The sequence below is a fragment of the Phaethon lepturus genome, unplaced genomic scaffold (genome assembly GCF_000687285.1).
Source record: "Phaethon lepturus isolate BGI_N335 unplaced genomic scaffold, ASM68728v1 scaffold9367, whole genome shotgun sequence".
Classification (NCBI taxonomy): Eukaryota; Metazoa; Chordata; class Aves; order Phaethontiformes; family Phaethontidae; genus Phaethon; species Phaethon lepturus.
In genome coordinates, this window is record NW_010554018.1 from 34,325 (window position 1) to 52,831 (window position 18,507).

Below are 18,507 nucleotides of genomic sequence, written 5' to 3' on the forward strand. Positions count from 1 at the left end.
GTATCAGTTGTGATTAGTCTGAAAATCTTATACCCTCTTTAATCCTATCGAAGTCCCTTTATTATTGCAAACTCTAGTCTCTGACATCAGTGGTTTTATTATGCCAGTTACAATCTGGATTAATTTAGAAAATTAGTTTTTCTAACTGATTGCATGCTCTGCCTGTGCATCTTTGCAGTTTCTTTCTTTGGCAACTCTGTATAATAGTCTGAAGCATCTTTTGCTGAGTTTTTTAAAAGTTGTGATGTACCAGTAACCATATGATTAGTTTCTTCCTTGTGTTATTACTAGCTGGAAGTATTTTTGATTGATAAACATAAAGCAAAAGGTGACTGATTACATAAACTTGAGATTGTAGACCCTCATTTTTTTTCAGGAATAAAGAAAATACTTCATAGCAAGTAATTCACTCAATGAGTTTAAATGAGTATACCTTCTACTGTTCTAAAAGTGTTCATGAGTATATCTGAATTCCTTCAATCTTATTTATTGTACTGATTTGTTGTGTAAATGTTTTCAGCAACTTGGCAATGAATTTTTAATGTGGATATTTGGTTTTATACTAAACCACAGTTTCAGTTAGGTGAGCCTTCTAAATAGTCTCTTCAATCCATCTTAGTCAACATAGTAACCACCTAGCAGAAGATGATAATTTCTTTTGAAAAAGAAAATACAATGCCAACTGGAAACACTGTACTCAAGACTTCAGAGGAGAACTCAAGACTATTTCATACTGGGCAATAAAATGTGAGATTGCAAGTATTTTGGCATATAAAATGCAAAATGTAATATTTGATCAGCTGATCTTTTCATTGTTTTCAATAATCACATAAATTTACCAAGAGATCTGTTGTTAGGCAGCTGTGTAGCAAATAATTTTTCATTGAACTAGAGTTCTTTTTCACAGAAGGAAAGTGTCCTGGCAATGTAACTGTTGTCCATACGCCTTCTTATCAGAAACCATTTCCATATAAATTTCTAGAGAATCCAATATGAAAATAAGGATAGAAAATTTAAGCTCAATGTTTTTAATCAGGAAAATAAAAAATCAGCGGCAGGTTAAGTATATTCTTCACAGTAAGAACAGCATTAAAATTATTAAAATATTTTATTGAATAAATGATGAAATTTCAAAACTCCCATCAAAGTTTTCATTCCTTCTGCATCTATCTACATGTAAGGAAAGACAATTATGAAGTGTTCTGCTTGTTTCCTTTAGAAGTTTCATCCTTCTGAAAAAAATGCCTCAGCTGGTGCAAAAACTTTCATTTTGTGGCGCCTATTCTAGGTGGTCCTGAATTAATATTTTTTTTTTAAGTAAAATCACTATTTATTTTTGAAATATGTTTCAGCTATACTCATTATACAGACATATATTTTTACAATAAATAACTTGTATATTCTGAAGAAAAATGTGTGATCTGTCCTTAGCTTTTGTCTGATAGCAGAAGAAATGACTGATACTAGGTTACTCATTTATGTGTAGCTCATCTGGGTTTTTCTTCTGATCCTGTCAGTCTTAAAGGAACTATGAATTTTATTGAGGCTTCTGATGCACTTGTAGCCTTACTACCTGTTTGAGAAGCTAAAAAATATTGAAGCTTTTTAATAACAAATGCTTTATATTTCCTTCTGTCAGCAAATTTCCTATATTGATACATTGTGTTTGATTGCTACAATCCTATTGCACTGTTTACATGGTTCTAAGGCACTAATTTTCTTAAGACTTTGAAATAAACTGGAAAAGGCATTATAAATATATCCTTTTTCTTTTTTTAGTTTCGTCATATGACTTCCTTCTGTGCTATGATTAGCTGCAGTACTTGCTTTATTCTGGTTTCCATCAATGTTATTATTAGTTGCTCTCAGCTGACAGCTGAACTGTCAAATACTGTATTATGGAAAATGAATTCCTTCTTAAAATGTTAGTAGGTCTGATAACTAAATAATAGTTACTGCTCAACTGTCTTCCACACCTTTATTTCACAATTACCCAGCTATCTTCTCTTTCCAAGATGGTGCAACTGATATATATCAAAGTAAAGTGTCAGCAATTGTTCTCAAATTCTGTGTAACTTTGAAATTGCAGTTTGTATTATAGACATGAAGGAGGGCTTCTGCTTTGATTTTGCCAGTTATACCAATTCATCTAGTAAAAGATATTCACGCTATCTGCAAACCTTATTGCTAGATTCCGTGTACACCTGACGTCTTTATATGTGTTGCTTGCTTGTATGTGTCAAGGAAAATAGAGCTGATTAAAAAAAAATAAATAATTGCAATAGGTTAGAAACAGTCATTTACTGCAAATCTTAAGTATCTTTACAACCATTATTTAATGCATTATCTTCCATTTCTTCAGTTTGATATTTTAAAATCTGCATCATAATGAGTCATTACATTTTGAAAATGATCAGGAATGAAGGCATGGGAAGGTTTTATTTGGCTGAGTAAGTTAATCTTTGGCAACAATAAATTTTTATTGTTGATCCTCAGTTAAGCAAAGAATTCATGCTTGTGCTTACTTTGTGGTAAGATGAATGAGTTCAAGAAGAAAAGATGGATGAAGCCTAATGTTTTACTACTAGTTTTCAGTTGTCTGCTGTGGTTTCAACTGTACTTTTTAACATTCACTAGGTTTACCTCTTCTTTAGGACTAAGGGAAACTGGATAAAGTCTTTTTCTGAGATTGGAGAGGTTGCAGCAAGATACTGTAACTGCTGATTTCTCTCAAGGACATTGAGCTGCTGGATGTGAAGCTGGGCCAGCTGCCCCCATGGCTGCAGCAAGGGACTTTACCCTCTGCTGTAGTTGACCCTGCTCTGAGCAGGATTGGACTAAAGAGCCTCCAGAGATCTCTTCCAACGTCAGTTTCTCTGTGATTGTCATATATGCAATTTCTTCTACCTACCAAAGTAGAGAAAACAGCTATGAAAATTAAAATAAATTTTGCCATGCTAATATTGCCAGTTATATTCCAATATCCGTGTTAGCTTACTGAAAACTGGCTGCTCTGACAGAAAAAATGGCATATACAGTAGCCCATGACAGCTGACTATACAATGTTGTTTGGAATAGACAGATGCCTTGCTGTCCCCATCCTAGTGTCTGTTTTTATATCCAGCATTGAAGATGAAGAAGGATGATTTCTTTAAATGACCACCATCAAAATTGCTGTGGATGTTGAAAAAAAAAAATCGTCATAAAGATTATGACTTTAACAGAGGGGGAACATCACATCTGTTGGAACTCTGCTTTCAATGTTTCTTCAAACAGTTCTTCATTGCTCTGTATTTGAAAAGTTTTTTCATAATCACAAAGACTTTTTTTCTTTTTTTGCATTGTTTCTGGGAAAATGATACAGTGAGATCAAACGAAAACCATTTCAGAAACTTCCATGACTCAGTCTCATAGTTCTTATTCATCTGTGTTCATGGGAGAACTGCCTTCTGATAAGCTCATATCATTTTTAAGAATCCCTTGGATCCCTTGGAACTTATGGTGAGGAAAATAATTTGTATTTCTTGATTTTGGCACTTAAAAGATTATCTCCTTTTCCCTTAAATCCATCTACTACTAGATTATGTTAACTGAGTTTCTTCTATCTTTTCATTCTTACCTGAAGAGTCTTGCAGGTCTGAGCAGAATTACGCTTTGTGATGCTGAAATTTGAAGCTTTTACTGGAATTTTGTTTTCCTTAAGTATTGGTTGTTTTATTTTAAAATATTGTGCTTTATGATAAAAACAATAGAAATGGTATCACTTTGATTGGCGTGGTCTTCAAAGTATGATCTCTCTGGCTTAAAGTTCAAAGTGGTAGTTTGAAAATTAATTCTCTTCGCTAAGAGATGCTTGTCTGAGAGGCTGCGAGGACATAAAAAATTATAGTAGTCATAAGTACCTGGGTTAGGAAATTAAGCCCCAAACAAATCATTGAAGCAGTTGGCAGCCCAGATGTGTCTCAGGAAATGAGTCTGAATTTTCTGGTAAAGGGTAAAGTTGAATAACAAACCACTTACTTAAACATCTTAAAAAAGCTTAATAAACAAGGATTGTGTCTAGTAGCACAGTAAATACATGCTGTTGCATCTGAATTATAGCCTAGGTCACCTGCATTCTCCATCAGTTGTTGCACTGAGATTTAATAGCAAAGCCTCAAGGGCAAGGTTACCACGCTAAATACCATGTGCAGTTTCTGTGGGCTACAGAAACATACTGTGTGTGTGAAACCAAGAATTTATGATTCATCTAATTAAGGTCTTAACAGTCTGATAAAAAAAAGTATTATCAGTCTAGGTAAGAAGATACTTAAAATCATAGTCAAATTATCCAATTTTTACTGCTTATGCCCAATAATGAAACTATTAAAAATGATACACACGAGGTTTCTAGTACTTATGCCTTACGCTGATACTGTGCTGAACCCTTCTAATCCATCTGGCTCCTGCAGTCAGTGGTGCTATTCCTCCTCAAAAGAAAGGGTTATGGCAAGTCATTAGCATCCCAATTGGGAGGGATGTGATGTTTATGTTGATGATTTCTTTCCCCTTGCAAAGGGGTCCCCCTTGGATTTGTTTGGTATCACATCTATACATTTGCTAACACAGTTGGCTTTTTCTTCATTGGTCTGCATTTCTGCATTATATCCACATTTACTATAAATTATATGTTTTGCATATGTTGTATACTAGTTCATGTCTGGTTGGAAGGGGGAGGGCTGTTACAATGCTGGTTTTATTCAGCAGCCTTTAAGCTGTGGCTTTCTTAAAATCTAAATAATGTTTTACCAGCATAACCTAGTTGAGCATAAATGCTTGTTCCAAGGACATTAATTGTTTACCAATATAACAATGCCTCAGAAGGCATTATGTATAAACATGTACAGAATCAGGTACAATGTCCTGATTGTCAATTGTCACCAGTAGCTACTAGTTATGTCAATATCACTGGTATGTTATCACAGTTATTTCACAGCACAGTGGTTGTCATAAGCTGTAATCTATACTGCTTATCCGTGCTCGAGAATAAAGACAACAAATGTGGTTTAACAACTCTGCAATATTATTAAGCCATTTGGGAAATTACCTACCAAAAAAACCTCCCATCCCCCCAAATTGGGAGATTCATTTCTGAAAGTGACTTTCTGATCAGAACTAAAACATTAATATAGATGCACCCAATGAGTTAACAGTGGAAATAATTGTAAAGTGTGTGAATTTCTAGAACACAAGTTCTGTATTTTATTTCCTGTTGTTATTAATAAAGAAGATAAGTGACAAGATTACCTTTAAAACACCCTCCTGATAAACCCACATCTCAGTTTGCTTTGGGTTCTCCAACAAGCCACTGTCATGTTTTAAAGGTTCCAGTGCACTAGAACTAGTGCACTAGTCCATAGAGATAGGGTCTTTTCATCTTCTTTTCAGAGGACCTCCCTATTTCATATTTAAAGTTGAGTTATGTGCGTGATTGGCTTCGCTACTGCACTAACTCTGCCTCGTCAGACAGCAGACTGCACAGGAATCTGTAAAATTAGCCACCAGCAGTCACCATTGCAAGCTTCACCAGAACTTAAGTCACACTGATGGCATTGTTGCAAAATGACTCTATCTCTGATATCTGCAGAGACCCTGAACTTTTATTCATATTTTACCAAGCATTGCCAAAGCCTCCAAGTATGAATTTGGATTTGGAAAAAACTGCCCTCATCTCTATATACAGCGAGGAATTCTAGAACCCTCCTTTAAGTAAATAGTGGCTCATGGGAAGCATAAATTGAAACTTGACATGTAGGAAAGCAGACAAAAAAAGTTTTGTTACATGTAACTGCTGTTCTTCGAAGTATGTCAACTATGTGTGTTATTCACAGCCCCTTTTGTGTCAAGTCTGATAGAATCTTAAAATTCAAAGGTTGCAAAGAATTAAAAAGAAAAAAGCACATGCTACATCATTGATGGACATGCATTTAAAAAAGAGCTAGAGCTCACTGCAGACAAACTAGAGAGACAAAAAATTGTCTGGATTTCACTGCTCAGTCTTAGAAACACCTGCAACATGCATACCAGGAAATCACCACAAAGAAAATCAGTTACAGGAAAATAACTTTTTCATTCATTACCTACCCTCATCTGCTCATGGTCTGTTTATTCATATAAATTGCCATTAGTGCTAGTAATTTGGCTCAATACCCTTGTGTTTGATATCTTGTGTTGACAGAAGGAAACAGAGCATTAGTCCAAAGGGTTTATTCTGACATGATTAGGTACCACAGTTCAGGCAAATACGTTGTTTGGCTAGTTTCTAGTTGAGGTATTTTTAGCACACACTTTTGTTTCCCATTACTCTGTATAGATGGGTGCTGAAAGACTCAATCCCTAAGGTTTTCTAGGAGGAATATGAATGTAGTGATGCTGGAGAACGGAAAATTTAACATATATGTTGTAACATGGAATATAGAATTACTGAATCATTCAGGTTGGAAGGGTTCTCAGGAAGTCCCTGCTTCAACTTTCTGCTTAAAACAGAATCAGCTCTGAGATTAGACCACGTTGCCAGGAGCTTTACCTAGTCAGGTGTTGAAAATCTCAAAGGATGAAATCTGGACAACCTCTCTCAAGAGAACCTGGTGGAAGCTGTCTTGTTTCAGTTTATGTCTAAATCCTCCTCTCTTGATACACCACCACAAAGAAGAAATCTGGTTTGAACAGAGAGAATGAATGGAGTGAAATATGGACCAAGAAAAGATGAGCATAGTGGTACTAGCAAAAGCCAATTTATCAAAAGCCTTTCTTCAAAAGGTTCAATCACAGCACAGATCCAACAAAATAATACCAGTCGGCATTGACAGAGACAAGAATAAGTGCAAGGAGTTTAAGAGCATTAAAAGAAATGAAAGAAATTGAGAGAGTATAAAAACCTTACAGGATGAGTTTGGCACATTTATTTAGGGGAAGCATGGACTTCTAAACAAGAAATGTAGTAAATTCATAGGATAATTTAAGTTGGAAGGGGCCTCTGGAGATCTTCAAATCACCAAGAAAAGAAAATTCTCATTTAGGTTTTATGCATTCACTATGTAGGTAGACATGGCTCATTTGCTAATAAAATATACTGAAGATACTCTGTTTCTGTCCTTCGACTTTCACATGTGAGTATCTTCATGCTTCCTGCTAAGCTAAAAACTGGTGGAGTTTAAGATTCTGCTCCCATCAGCACCTAGCAGATCAGCTCCTGTGATGATGAGGACTATAAGAAGAGGAAACAACCATAATGAGGAAAAGAAAATACACATATTTGCTGGAAGATAAAGAAAAAATCTCTACCTCTGTTGTGGGGATGCTTGGAGTGCAAACAATGAAATGAGCTCCAAAAATTTGCAAAACTCTGTTTTGACTAGTCAGATAGAAGATATCTTCCTATGCAAGAAAATATCTCCAGGAAGATTCCTGTGAACCATAGAAAAACTTAGGTCAATAATCTGTGTTATTTCAAATCTAGATGGAATAAAAGATGTATGTAATAATGAAAAAATGATATCTAGCCAAATACATAACAGCATAAATATATAGGACAGGAAGACTACCAAGCTACTGAAGTGACATTTTAAGGTCTAATTATCTTATGCGTTAAGAAACTAAGGAAATTACAACTGAAGCAGTTGGACAGGCTATGTCAGTGAATGATGACAACACTGAAAAGAATCTGAGTCTCGGACTTCTTTTCAAAATGGGAAAAAAAACCCAAAAAACTCTCCAGTCTAAAACTAATCAGCTTACTGAAAAGAGATTTGTAATATTTCAAGACATTTTTGATAACATGATGGAAATAGTGGATCATAAAAACATTACTAAGATAATAAAAAAACGCTTTGACATTCAGTGAGAAAAGGTATTCTAGCTCTACTTTACTACATACCTCAGACATCATGATGTCTAAACAGTTAATATCAACTCCTGCACAAATGGTCTTTTAAAAATTTATGGTAGAACTCACAGTTCATTAACTGCAGATACTTCTGAAGAAAATTCAGCAATTTCAGCAACAGAAGAGGAGACTTCAGAAAACGTCTTAAGTCAAAGAGTGATTAAATCGATTTAAAGCCATTACTTAAGTCACAGCACACATAAATGGAGGAATTGTTAATGAAAAGCATGGAACTTGATATGGGAAAGATTTTAAACTTGTCACTGAAGAATAACAAAAATCAGCATATGATTGCCAAACTAAGAAGTATGAAGATAACTTCATTTTAAAGTTAGCAAAAAGGTCCCCCATATCTTCCAGACCTCAAAGAGACCATGAAATTCTCCCTGCCCTGAATATAGGACAGATTGATTTAGCTGATAGTAACAATGCTGTATGATTTAAAGATGCTATATAAGAGCTTCAGTATCAGAAATAGCTATATTCAATAAATAGAAATGGTAATAGGAGCTGACAGAGTAGAAAGTTCAAAGTTTTTTGTCTAAATATTTCATATGTTCTGGTCAAGATTAATATATTTCCATGCCGACCTAGTAGATATCAGTAACAGACAGTATGTCTTCCAGCTGTGCTGAAATAATTAACATCAGCATAACAAAATTTTATCACCACCTTTTCAGACATGAAAAATTATTTTTCAAGGAAAAAGGATGCTAACAAACAGTAAGTCTAGACGGTTATGGAGATTGGAAAAAAAACCCAAACCCAAAACATCTGGAGAATATAGATGTCTATAAAAAGTTCTTTATTAATCCTGCATTTGCAAATATGAAAAACATTTGAATAACAAAATCTATGAAAGTAATAGCATTTTTGACCTATGAAAAACACGGATGTCCCTCCACAGTCACAACCTAGCCACTATCAGTATGTGTGAAGACATATTTTGTGAGAGCTCCTTTTAGCTTGCATCCTACTCTTTTGAGTTCTGATTGACAGGAGACAAAATTGACCTTTTTCACCAAGGAAAATTTTACCTCTCATAGGGGGATTTTTTTTTTACCTATACGCAAAGCAGACAAATGGAGGTTGTTAAAACCTTTTCAACTGCATACAGTTTGAATTAAACAACTATTCTTTTCCTACTAGGGTTCCTCTTGGGGGAGAATTATTTGAATATTACATCAAAGAAAGACTTGCAAAAAAGGATAGGTATCTTAGCAGGTTAATACATATCTTCATCAGCGTCATTAGCACTGAGAGAAAGGGAAAAAAAAAAACCTGCCATACAAAACAATAGATATTGCATCATGTCCTAAATTCTAATCTCAGTTCCAGCAAACTTTTTTGCTACTATTTTGTCCCAATAATATCTTACACAATCATTTGTAATTGATTTGAATCTGAAAGAACTAAGGCAATTAAACAGGTAGACAAAATACTCATACAGATGAAACTTTAAACCCCAAATCAGATCTTTACAAGCTTCATGTATATGCCTAAAAGAAAGGAATAGAAGTGAAGGATGCGTGTGTGTAGGGCTTCTGTGTTTATATCTAACAAAAACAAAGAAATAAATAAATTGAAGTGCTAAACAGGCTTTCCATTAACTAAATAAAGAAACATGAAGATAACTCAAGTATTATATGGAGACAAATTTTAACAGATAGAGGCAGAACCTCTCCTATGTAGAGAACGTATGTATAGCTTTAAGAATGCTGATTCTCCTAAAATTTTAAGAGTCTCCTAAAAACCTTAGAACAGCCCAGTAAGTCAACTGAGAACCCCACTCCGATATACAAAAAGGCTTTTCACATATACTTTCTGATACACCATTTTTTGAAAGCCGGTTAAAGTACAGATGAATGTGGTGACACATCAACTACGCTAAGTCTGTTCTCTATATTGTTTGAAATATTATTATATCTGAATTTTGCAGTTATAGCACTCCAGGAATAATTTCCTACAAGTGAGATTTGCTATCTGTTTAAGACAGACAAGGAAAAGTTCCTAAATAAGCAACTACTAAATGATAAATATTACAGCAGTAATTCTCAAACTGAATAACTGTGGGTAAACTTACTTCATCAAATGATGCAAAAGAAGCTGACAATTAAAAACAGTTAATTTCCTTTATGTTTATAAAAAGGTGAAGTTGGGGGGGATAATTTTACATCTAGCTAACACTAATGTGTCATCTTACTTTCAGACCCATCATTCTTCAACTGTGGTGGCATTCCAACTCTGTTCAACCATTTCAACACATTCTCTGGAAAAAAAACTATTTTATCAAAACAATATGAATAGTTTCCTGGCAGATTAGAGCACTGAAATGTCTCACTGCAGGATCAGGCAAAGACCAAAATTAGTGCAAGAGAAGAGATAGTATAGATCCAACTGGAAAGGAGGGCAGGACTTTGAAATTTAAAATAACAAGAAGCAGGATTGCTATGTTATGCCCTTGCTTTTATTCTCTTCCCTAGATATCCCCTGCCAGGGTCACAATAATAAGTTAGGATGTTAGGTGTATTCCAGCATGGACCTTCACATATGTGTGTGTGATGAAAGTGCAAAGTAGACCGAGAATAACTCTCCTGATATTTTAGTTTTACCAACTGTTCTTTACTTTGAAATATACACAGATATGCCATGATAATATATAGGAGCATTATGAAGAACTAAAGATTACAGAAATCAGAAAAACTGTAATTGAATTATATATATAATTAAAAACAATAAAAGCCACGTGTTTCATTTTGTTTTCTAGACATTATTATTATTATAAATTGCAGTATGTAGAACTACAACAAGTTGATTTGGCATCCAAAAATACATATGCAGCCATAAAGAATGTTGTGGTTACTTCTACATCAGGGAGCAGTGCAGGCCAATAGGAGAGGATCACCAAAGGAAAAGAGCTGATGCTGAGGATATGATGCTTTACACATTTAAAGGATTTTCTTCATTGAGACTGACTGTTGTCTGCAAAGACTCCAGTTCATTCACTTAGAAACTGCTTCATGATGTGAACCGTAACTGGGTGCCACTTCAGAAGCACACTTGTGATCCCAGCTGAAATATGAATGCAAATGTACTCACGGTGAATTTATATTTTTCTAAACATTAGACTGCAGATGGAAGAATTCCTACAATCAGGAAAAATTTAGGAGGCTCACAGATTTAGTGGAATTGATGCACCAGAAAGCCTTGTGAAACTAATAAATCAAGAAAAAAAGAACTGTATTCATCTGTAGACTGAAAGAAGGAGAGCAATATATTAGCAGTTGTCACTTTTCTCCCTTTGCATCAAAGGAAATTGCTTGGCAAGCATCAAGAGAGAAATCTATATGATATGAAATAGTTACACTATGCTCCAGTGGAGAATAAGAGATGGAGGACCTTCTGAGAACAAAGTGCTGTAGAGCAGTTTATAACATAGGCGCATCTGGCTTATCGAAACAGCTTATCTTTTCCCCAATCAAAAATAACATTTCTGAGGTGATGAAATGGAGTAATTCTGTATGCAGCTTATGACTTAGTTTCAGTGTTTCAAGGCAATAATGAGATATAATATCTTTGTACAAAATCACATCTGATTTTTCTTTCAAGTTCTGGTGCTTTAGAAGCATTTGAAATGTTTGCTGACCTTCTAGCAGTAGTTTCATTTTGGAGTCTTATAATTGATTTATCTCATTTCGACTTTTGAGGCTATGAGATGGGCTTTGATCTGTTGTCCAGATTTGTGCAGTAGCCCCAGAAATAGCTTTTAAGCATTAGATGTGGCACCATTTAAAGCATATTAAGAGTGGCACATGTGAAGAAAGATCTCTCTGTTTCTTTTTGGATATGAAAAACTTTTGTCTGATACATGTTGATGGATCATGTTCTTTTGATATTGAATGCTTGTGATATTGATATTAAATAAAAGGAATTAATGGGGAACTCAAGAGTACCTATTGGAACATCTTACTGTGCTTCTCCTGTCATTTGAAGTTTCTCATTCAATTTTCACCATGTCTACAAAGCAAAATCAAAACATGATTGTAGAATGTATTAACCACCTATGTTAGTTTAATCAAATTAGGATCAGTAAATGAAGACAGAGCAGTACAGGCTTTGTTGCTCATTGCCCATCAGAGTAGACACTTGGGAATGCCCAGTGCAGATTCTTACTGTTAACACTTGCTGAGATTTGTGTTTCCAAGTCTTTACTACTATTACTTAATGTTTATTAGAAAATCTGTGGATATGTCACCAAATACTATTAGCATGCTATTGTTTTGTTGTGTTGGTAGCTAACTGCCAAAATCTTTTCTCATACGTGGTTGCTGGGCTTGTCTTGATGAATGGACTTGTCTTTGTTACAGGTATAGAAACACATAAGGTACCTATGTGCATACTAACTCCAGAACCACAAACTGGGGATCATGGCTTTTGCATGTAGGCTTGCTCTCTGGGCACAAGTTGTAACTAGGCAGTGTTGTGCCAATGCCTCGTCAGCCAAGTTAAGAGCTCTATTGCACTGTATGGATGAAGACCTTGCAGTTGATGGTTCTAGTAAATCTTTGTATGTCAACATGGCACTGCATAGTGCCAGGTATATAATTTGGCCTTTAGTCCTGCTGGCTTAAGTATTTCTTCATTGCATGGTGTAATTTATTTGACTTATTTAATATATGTTACATTTTACTTGAGGTTTATATTAGGATTTGGCAGCAGCTTCTGGCTCCAGTACACAAGGAAACAAATGGTGATCTTTCCTGTGAGGAAATCAGTGGGTTGCCAGTTGGACTATGCTTGCATTAGCCAAGTAGAATGTCAGTTTAATACCAATACAAGAGGAGGATGAGACAAAGACTCTGTCAATGGTTACACAAACATTTCCTTGATGCCATCACCTTTACATCTGCCCTGAGACAGTAGCATGCATTAGTAGACTCCATTCTATGGATATGGTGCACTTTTATACAAATACATTTTTCAGTTTGAATACAAAGAAATAAGATTTATTATTTTATTTCTGAAAATTTCACTCTTCAAGATAATAATGTGGTATTACATTTTCAAGGAAGACTGCATTTTTTAGGTAAGACAGTTGTGTGTCATATAACCTTTGATCCCTATAGCTTCAAAAATAAATTTGATGAAATATTTTCGTAAGGAAAAAAAACAAAAAGATGTGGTTAAATTCTGGTCTTCTTGTAAGGAACGTAGCAGACAAAAAAATTGAAGTTTTTTAACTCTTCCCAGTTCTCATCAAAAAGCGTTATCATGGGTTATTCAAATAAAGATATGTCTTTAATCATTCAATTTTATTACAATGTCACTGGTTGGGGGGGGTAATATATGAAACATTATATAGCAACAGTAGAATCTTAGTCCATTCTACTTTTAGAAAGTAAAAACATTGGTGTCTTAATATCTTGATTCCCTACAACTTAATAGGCAGATGAGAAACTGTATGTCCAATTAATTCTTGATCTTCAATATAAATTCAGCACTGCTCCTTGAAGAATCAGTCACCTATTTGTTCCTGTCCCCCCATATGCTGCTCCCTCCTTTGTGCCAGCTTAAGTGTTCATTCATGTTTTCAGTAAACCATCTTAAGGATTTAATACTTCACGAATCATCCTAACAAAAAAACCCCAACCAACAACACCAAAGAAAGCAAACCAAAACCATCCCTTTGTTCCTGATCTGGTCCTCTGAATACCTATATGAAAGCTGCCATTATTAATGGAGGGCAGTACATTGTGGTAGCATCCAGGTGCATGAGATGGGAAAGACCTCCTAGCTCTGTGTCAGTGTCTATTTTTGTCTGGCTTAAACTGCTCATGAAACTAGTGTTGGTTTTCACAAAAATCTCAGTTGTCCTATGCAGGTACATATTTAGGTCCCTGAGTATGCATACAGTTCGACACTCAGGAAATTTGAAAAATTCAGTCTTCAAATAATTAATTGCTGTTTAAATCTGGCTTCAAATAATTTTTCTTAGTCATTTTCCTAATGTGCCATCACTGAAAAATCTAAGAATGCAACCTGATACAATGGTTTTAAATGCCCACAAGTCAATGAAAGAAATATGGTCTTTCTCTTTTTTTTTGCTTAATGGCTTGCATCTTTTATGTTGTCACATAGTTCAATGGCATAAAATTACAATAAATTAGTTTTGCAATTATCAAACTCTTCAATTTCTTTTTGACATTTAACGAACCTCAGAAGCTGCTTATTGCTTCATATACTTTGCCATCATGAATATTAGCCTTTAATTAACTGGTACTCTAATCTTAATCTTTCTAGCTATGTTGCAACGAAATACTTTTGTTAGATTGAAGAAGATAGTATTTGTTACTGTTTCTCCAATAAATGGAATACTTTCAGAATGACCTTTTTAAGTCAATAATTATAACAATATAAAATGTAAGAAGACAAAATTCATTATCACAAGGATAAGTATTGTGTGCCTTCTTTTTGTATATTTTACTTAGCAACATAAAAACACAGAGCAGCCTCAGCTGAGAGAGACCTCTGGAGATCATCTTGTCAATCCTTCTGTTGAAAGCTGGGTCCTAGATTTGTTTTTTTCAGGTACCTGACAAGACAAATCTTGAATATTTTCAGGGAGATTCCACCACTTCTCTGGGCAACCTATTCCAGTGTTTAATATTTCTGAGAGAGAAGAACTTTTTTCTTGTATCCAGACACAATTTCCCTTGAAGGAATTTGCACCTGTGTTCCCTCTTGTCCTGTGCATCATTCTGAAAAGAATACCTCTATCTTCTCTATAAATATGTGCTAGGAATTAGAAGACTCTGATTAGATCCTCCACTGAGCCTTCTCTTCTCTGGGCTGAAGACCTATGGTTTCTTGAACCTCCTGCCGTGATGTCCAGAAACTCTAATGTTCTTCATGGTCCTCTGCTAGACCCTCTGCCTTTTTCTTCAATTTTGCCATGAACTGGGAGGATCAGAACTGAACACAATATTCCAGGTGTGTCTTAGCAAATGTCAAGTAGAGTGGAACTTGAACTGCTGACTATACCCTTACTGATGCAACACAGGGCTCATTCTGCCTTCGTTGCTACAAAGGCACTGCTCACTCAAGTTTAGTGCTGTCCATGAGAATCCCCAGGTCCTTTCCAGCAAAGCTACACCCCAGCTAGTCAGATCCCACTCATCTTGTACTGCTGCTTGGGATTATTCTGTCTCATGTGTAGCACATTACATTGATGCAATTCCTGTTGGCTCGTCCTTCTAATTTGTGAAGGCCTCTCTGTGTGGTGGCTATTCCTTCTGGTGTATAGTACTTCTCCTCCCAATTTGGTATGATCCACTAACTTGGTAAGCAGGCCTTCAGTTCTGTCATCCATATGCTTTATTAAAGACATTGAACAGTATCAGACCCAATGCCAGCTTCTCTCTTTGTGACCAGCTACCCATGAGGCACTAAAAGCATATTAGCCTTATCCTAAAAGTTCAAGGCATAACATTTCTGTAAGATTCTGAAAAGCATAGTTTATGTAAGCAGCTTGGTAAATCAGATTATTTCAACTGTCACTAGGATCAGTAGGTGTTATCCCTCTGATTTCTACATTTTTTCCCTGAAATTATGAACCAGATGTGTCACATTGCAGCTAGGAAGGTCCTAATGTGTTGTACATGGAGAAATGCTAAATCTGCATGAGGAAAAGAGCTATTAATAATGGTCATTTCAGCTGTTAGGAAAGACTGTTCAACAGTTTGCTGTGAGAAACTTACCTGCTGTAGGAAAAGCAAGAAAGAGGTAATGTTGACTTTGTTTCCTGGAGAACTTGACTGGCCTAAAGATTTTGAGACAGCTTCTCACTGTGGATATTCTGTTCCAGAATTTAATTGTTGCTCTTTTTTTATAGCAATTACTCTGAATCTGTGACTGGCATTCTTGCATTCTAATAGTCTGCAAACAGAAAACAAAAAGAAGTCTGGTCTTAAAAAGCCCTACTTAAAATCTAGGTATAGGAAAACAAATTCTGTACCCTCACTCATTATCCTCTTCTGAACCACTTCTAATTCTACCATATCTTTTTTTTTTGAGGTGGCATATCAGAGTGGGCATACTATTTAAGGGACAAATAAACAGATTTGTAATCAATTTTTGAAAGACTTTGTGTATATAATAGAGGAATATTAGAGGAATAATAGAGGAATGAATTTGATAACCAAGATCCTTTTAGTCCTTCTAGTTTCTTTGTTCCTGAATAAAGAAGAGGAAGAAGTCGAATTAACACCAACATATTTTCTAGAAAATTTGTAAAAGTACAGTAGAAAAAGGTTCATGAGTTGGGAAGAAGAAAATGTTTGGTTTCAAATAAGATGCAGTTTGGGATTGCATTAGCTACCTCTACTGATGATAGTCTCCAAGAAATAATTAAGATTGTATCTCATGTAATCAAGACAACATATTGTTTATCAATAACTTCAGTTAAAATTTAATATAACAGTGACCCCTAATATTTTACAGAAAATAACGTTGTAAAGGACATGTGAAGGTCCTGTGTGTGAAAAATATACAAGAAGATCATAGATGCTTTTCTAGTGGCCTTAAATAAGCAGTGACTCATAGACTTGCCTGAAATGAAAAAAAAAAAAAAAAAGACAAGTGAACGTACTTATACTAGTGCCACTGAACAAATTATTCCTCTGCAGTAAAGTGTAGATTTATTTACATTGGTTAGAAATGCTTTTCTTGGAGTATTACTCTCAACTGCTGCAGATGTGTTTACTAAGCAAAGTTACCGCTATGCATATCAAATCTATTTTCACTAGACATGGTCTATCTGTGACAGCAATATGCAACAATGAGTCACGGTTTAGTAGCTGTAGTTTAAGCAATTTGTAGCAAACTACAGTATAGGCATATCACTAGTGGACCCCTCTACCTCAGCCAATGGAAAATGATGTCAAAATACTTTGGAGGAAAAAAGTGCCAAGTCAGATTTAGGTCTGTACTTAGCACAGCTAAATTACAGAGTAGCGCAAATGAAGGAAAGGGTGTTACATGTTTGCATTGTGTTCACTGGAAAGCTGAATGTCTGTACTGCTAGACACTAACAGAAGCGTCACTTGCAGACATAGCGACAAACAGAACAATACAAAATACTGGATATAATTTATGATCCTTGAAGCTCTCACCTCTCTTTGAAAATGACACTTTCTATGTTATAAAAGGTAGCAAGTCATAAAGGTATTTTTGAAAAAAGAGATAAGCAGAGAATTGTAGGAAGTTCTTATCCCAGATGTATGGCTATTAAAAGAAAGGCAAGAGTTTCTCAGGGAAAAATCACTTGTCAAGGACATAAAAGATTAGATTAGCTCTCTTAGTCTCTTTTAGCATTTGAGATTAGCTTTGTTAATTAGCTTAAACAATAGATTTCTTATAAGTACTTGAAATTCTATTATCGTAGTGCCAATTGTTAGTTGCTGTTACTACTATGTTTAACTGAGAAGAAAATTCCAGCGTGAGCATTTTGGAATTGGACTGTCATTCAGGCACTCAGACTATGCAGTATGCTGACCAGCAATAACTCAGACAAGGAACTGGGCAGAACTGAATCAAATTTTTCCTCCAAGGCAACACAGGCAGAGAGGAGAGGTCTGAAAGAAGACTTTCCTTCATTTCTTCCACTACTTCAGCCATCAGTACTGAAGGACTGGAAGTCATATGAAAGCCAGATCCATAGCACTTGAGGAAAGGATATGGTGAAGGAGATTAGGTAATGGCCAGAGGAAGACAATGGAAGGTGAGGACAGTTATATTAAATGGAAATCAAGTCAAATGACTTCTATAAAGAAACAAATAGGAAAATACTTGTCAAGGAGAAATGCTTAGTTTTCCAAGAACTTCGACTACATAGTGTGAATATGTTCTTGGTGTTTTATTCTTGCTTAAAAATTCTGTGGTAATGGAGATAGCTACATCAAAATATAAATAGTTTTTATGGGACAATCTGAAAGTAGAAACAAAAAAAAAAGCAGTTAACAAAACCTGTAGATCATTGCCAAACTGTACTTTCAAAAAAGTGAAGAATAGCATGTTAAGAAGAAAGCAAACTTAATTTGGGAGTTCAATGTCATTCTTCTTTCTCATCTGTTTCTATTTTCAGCCATATAAATTAGGCTTTTTCTAAAAATATATTACCAATGAACTATGTTTTTTTTGTGTTTTGTTTTCTTTGGTTTTGTTTTATTAAGGTAAGAGGGCCCCCACTTGCAGGAGCATTTAAAGAAAGACCAACAAAGCCCACAGCATTTCGAAAGTTTTATGAGCGAGGAGACTTCCCAATTGCCCTTGAGCATGATACTAAAGGAAACAAAATCGCCTGGAAGGTAAGTCATGGCACAGCTGTGACAGCCAGCTGAGCTTATTGAAGTGACATCCCTCATTGTCAAAGTTGGCTTATAAGTAAGTAAACTGAAATAATTTCTTAGCAAATAGAAGATGGTGGGGAAGCTGTTAGAGAAAGGCTCCTAAGTCAGCTGTCTACCTTGGATAACAATTAAATTATATGCTGCAAAAAGGAAGATGACAGAGTTGCTATGCCTTAG

At 35.3% G+C, this 18,507-nt stretch overlaps 1 protein-coding gene across 1 annotated transcript in view; it reads left to right on the forward strand.

Annotated features, from left to right (window-relative positions):
• The window catches only part of LOC104624344 (parkin coregulated gene protein-like), a gene marked incomplete at its 3' end in the record, with an annotated part of 52,446 nt that extends 34,158 nt beyond the window's left edge, over positions 1-18,288 (forward strand). The window contains exon 2 of the mRNA XM_010291688.1: positions 18,154-18,288. Within this exon, the coding sequence (XP_010289990.1) occupies positions 18,154-18,288 (135 nt within the window). The remainder of the gene's footprint in view (positions 1-18,153) is intronic.
• Positions 18,289-18,507: the final 219 nt, after the last annotated feature.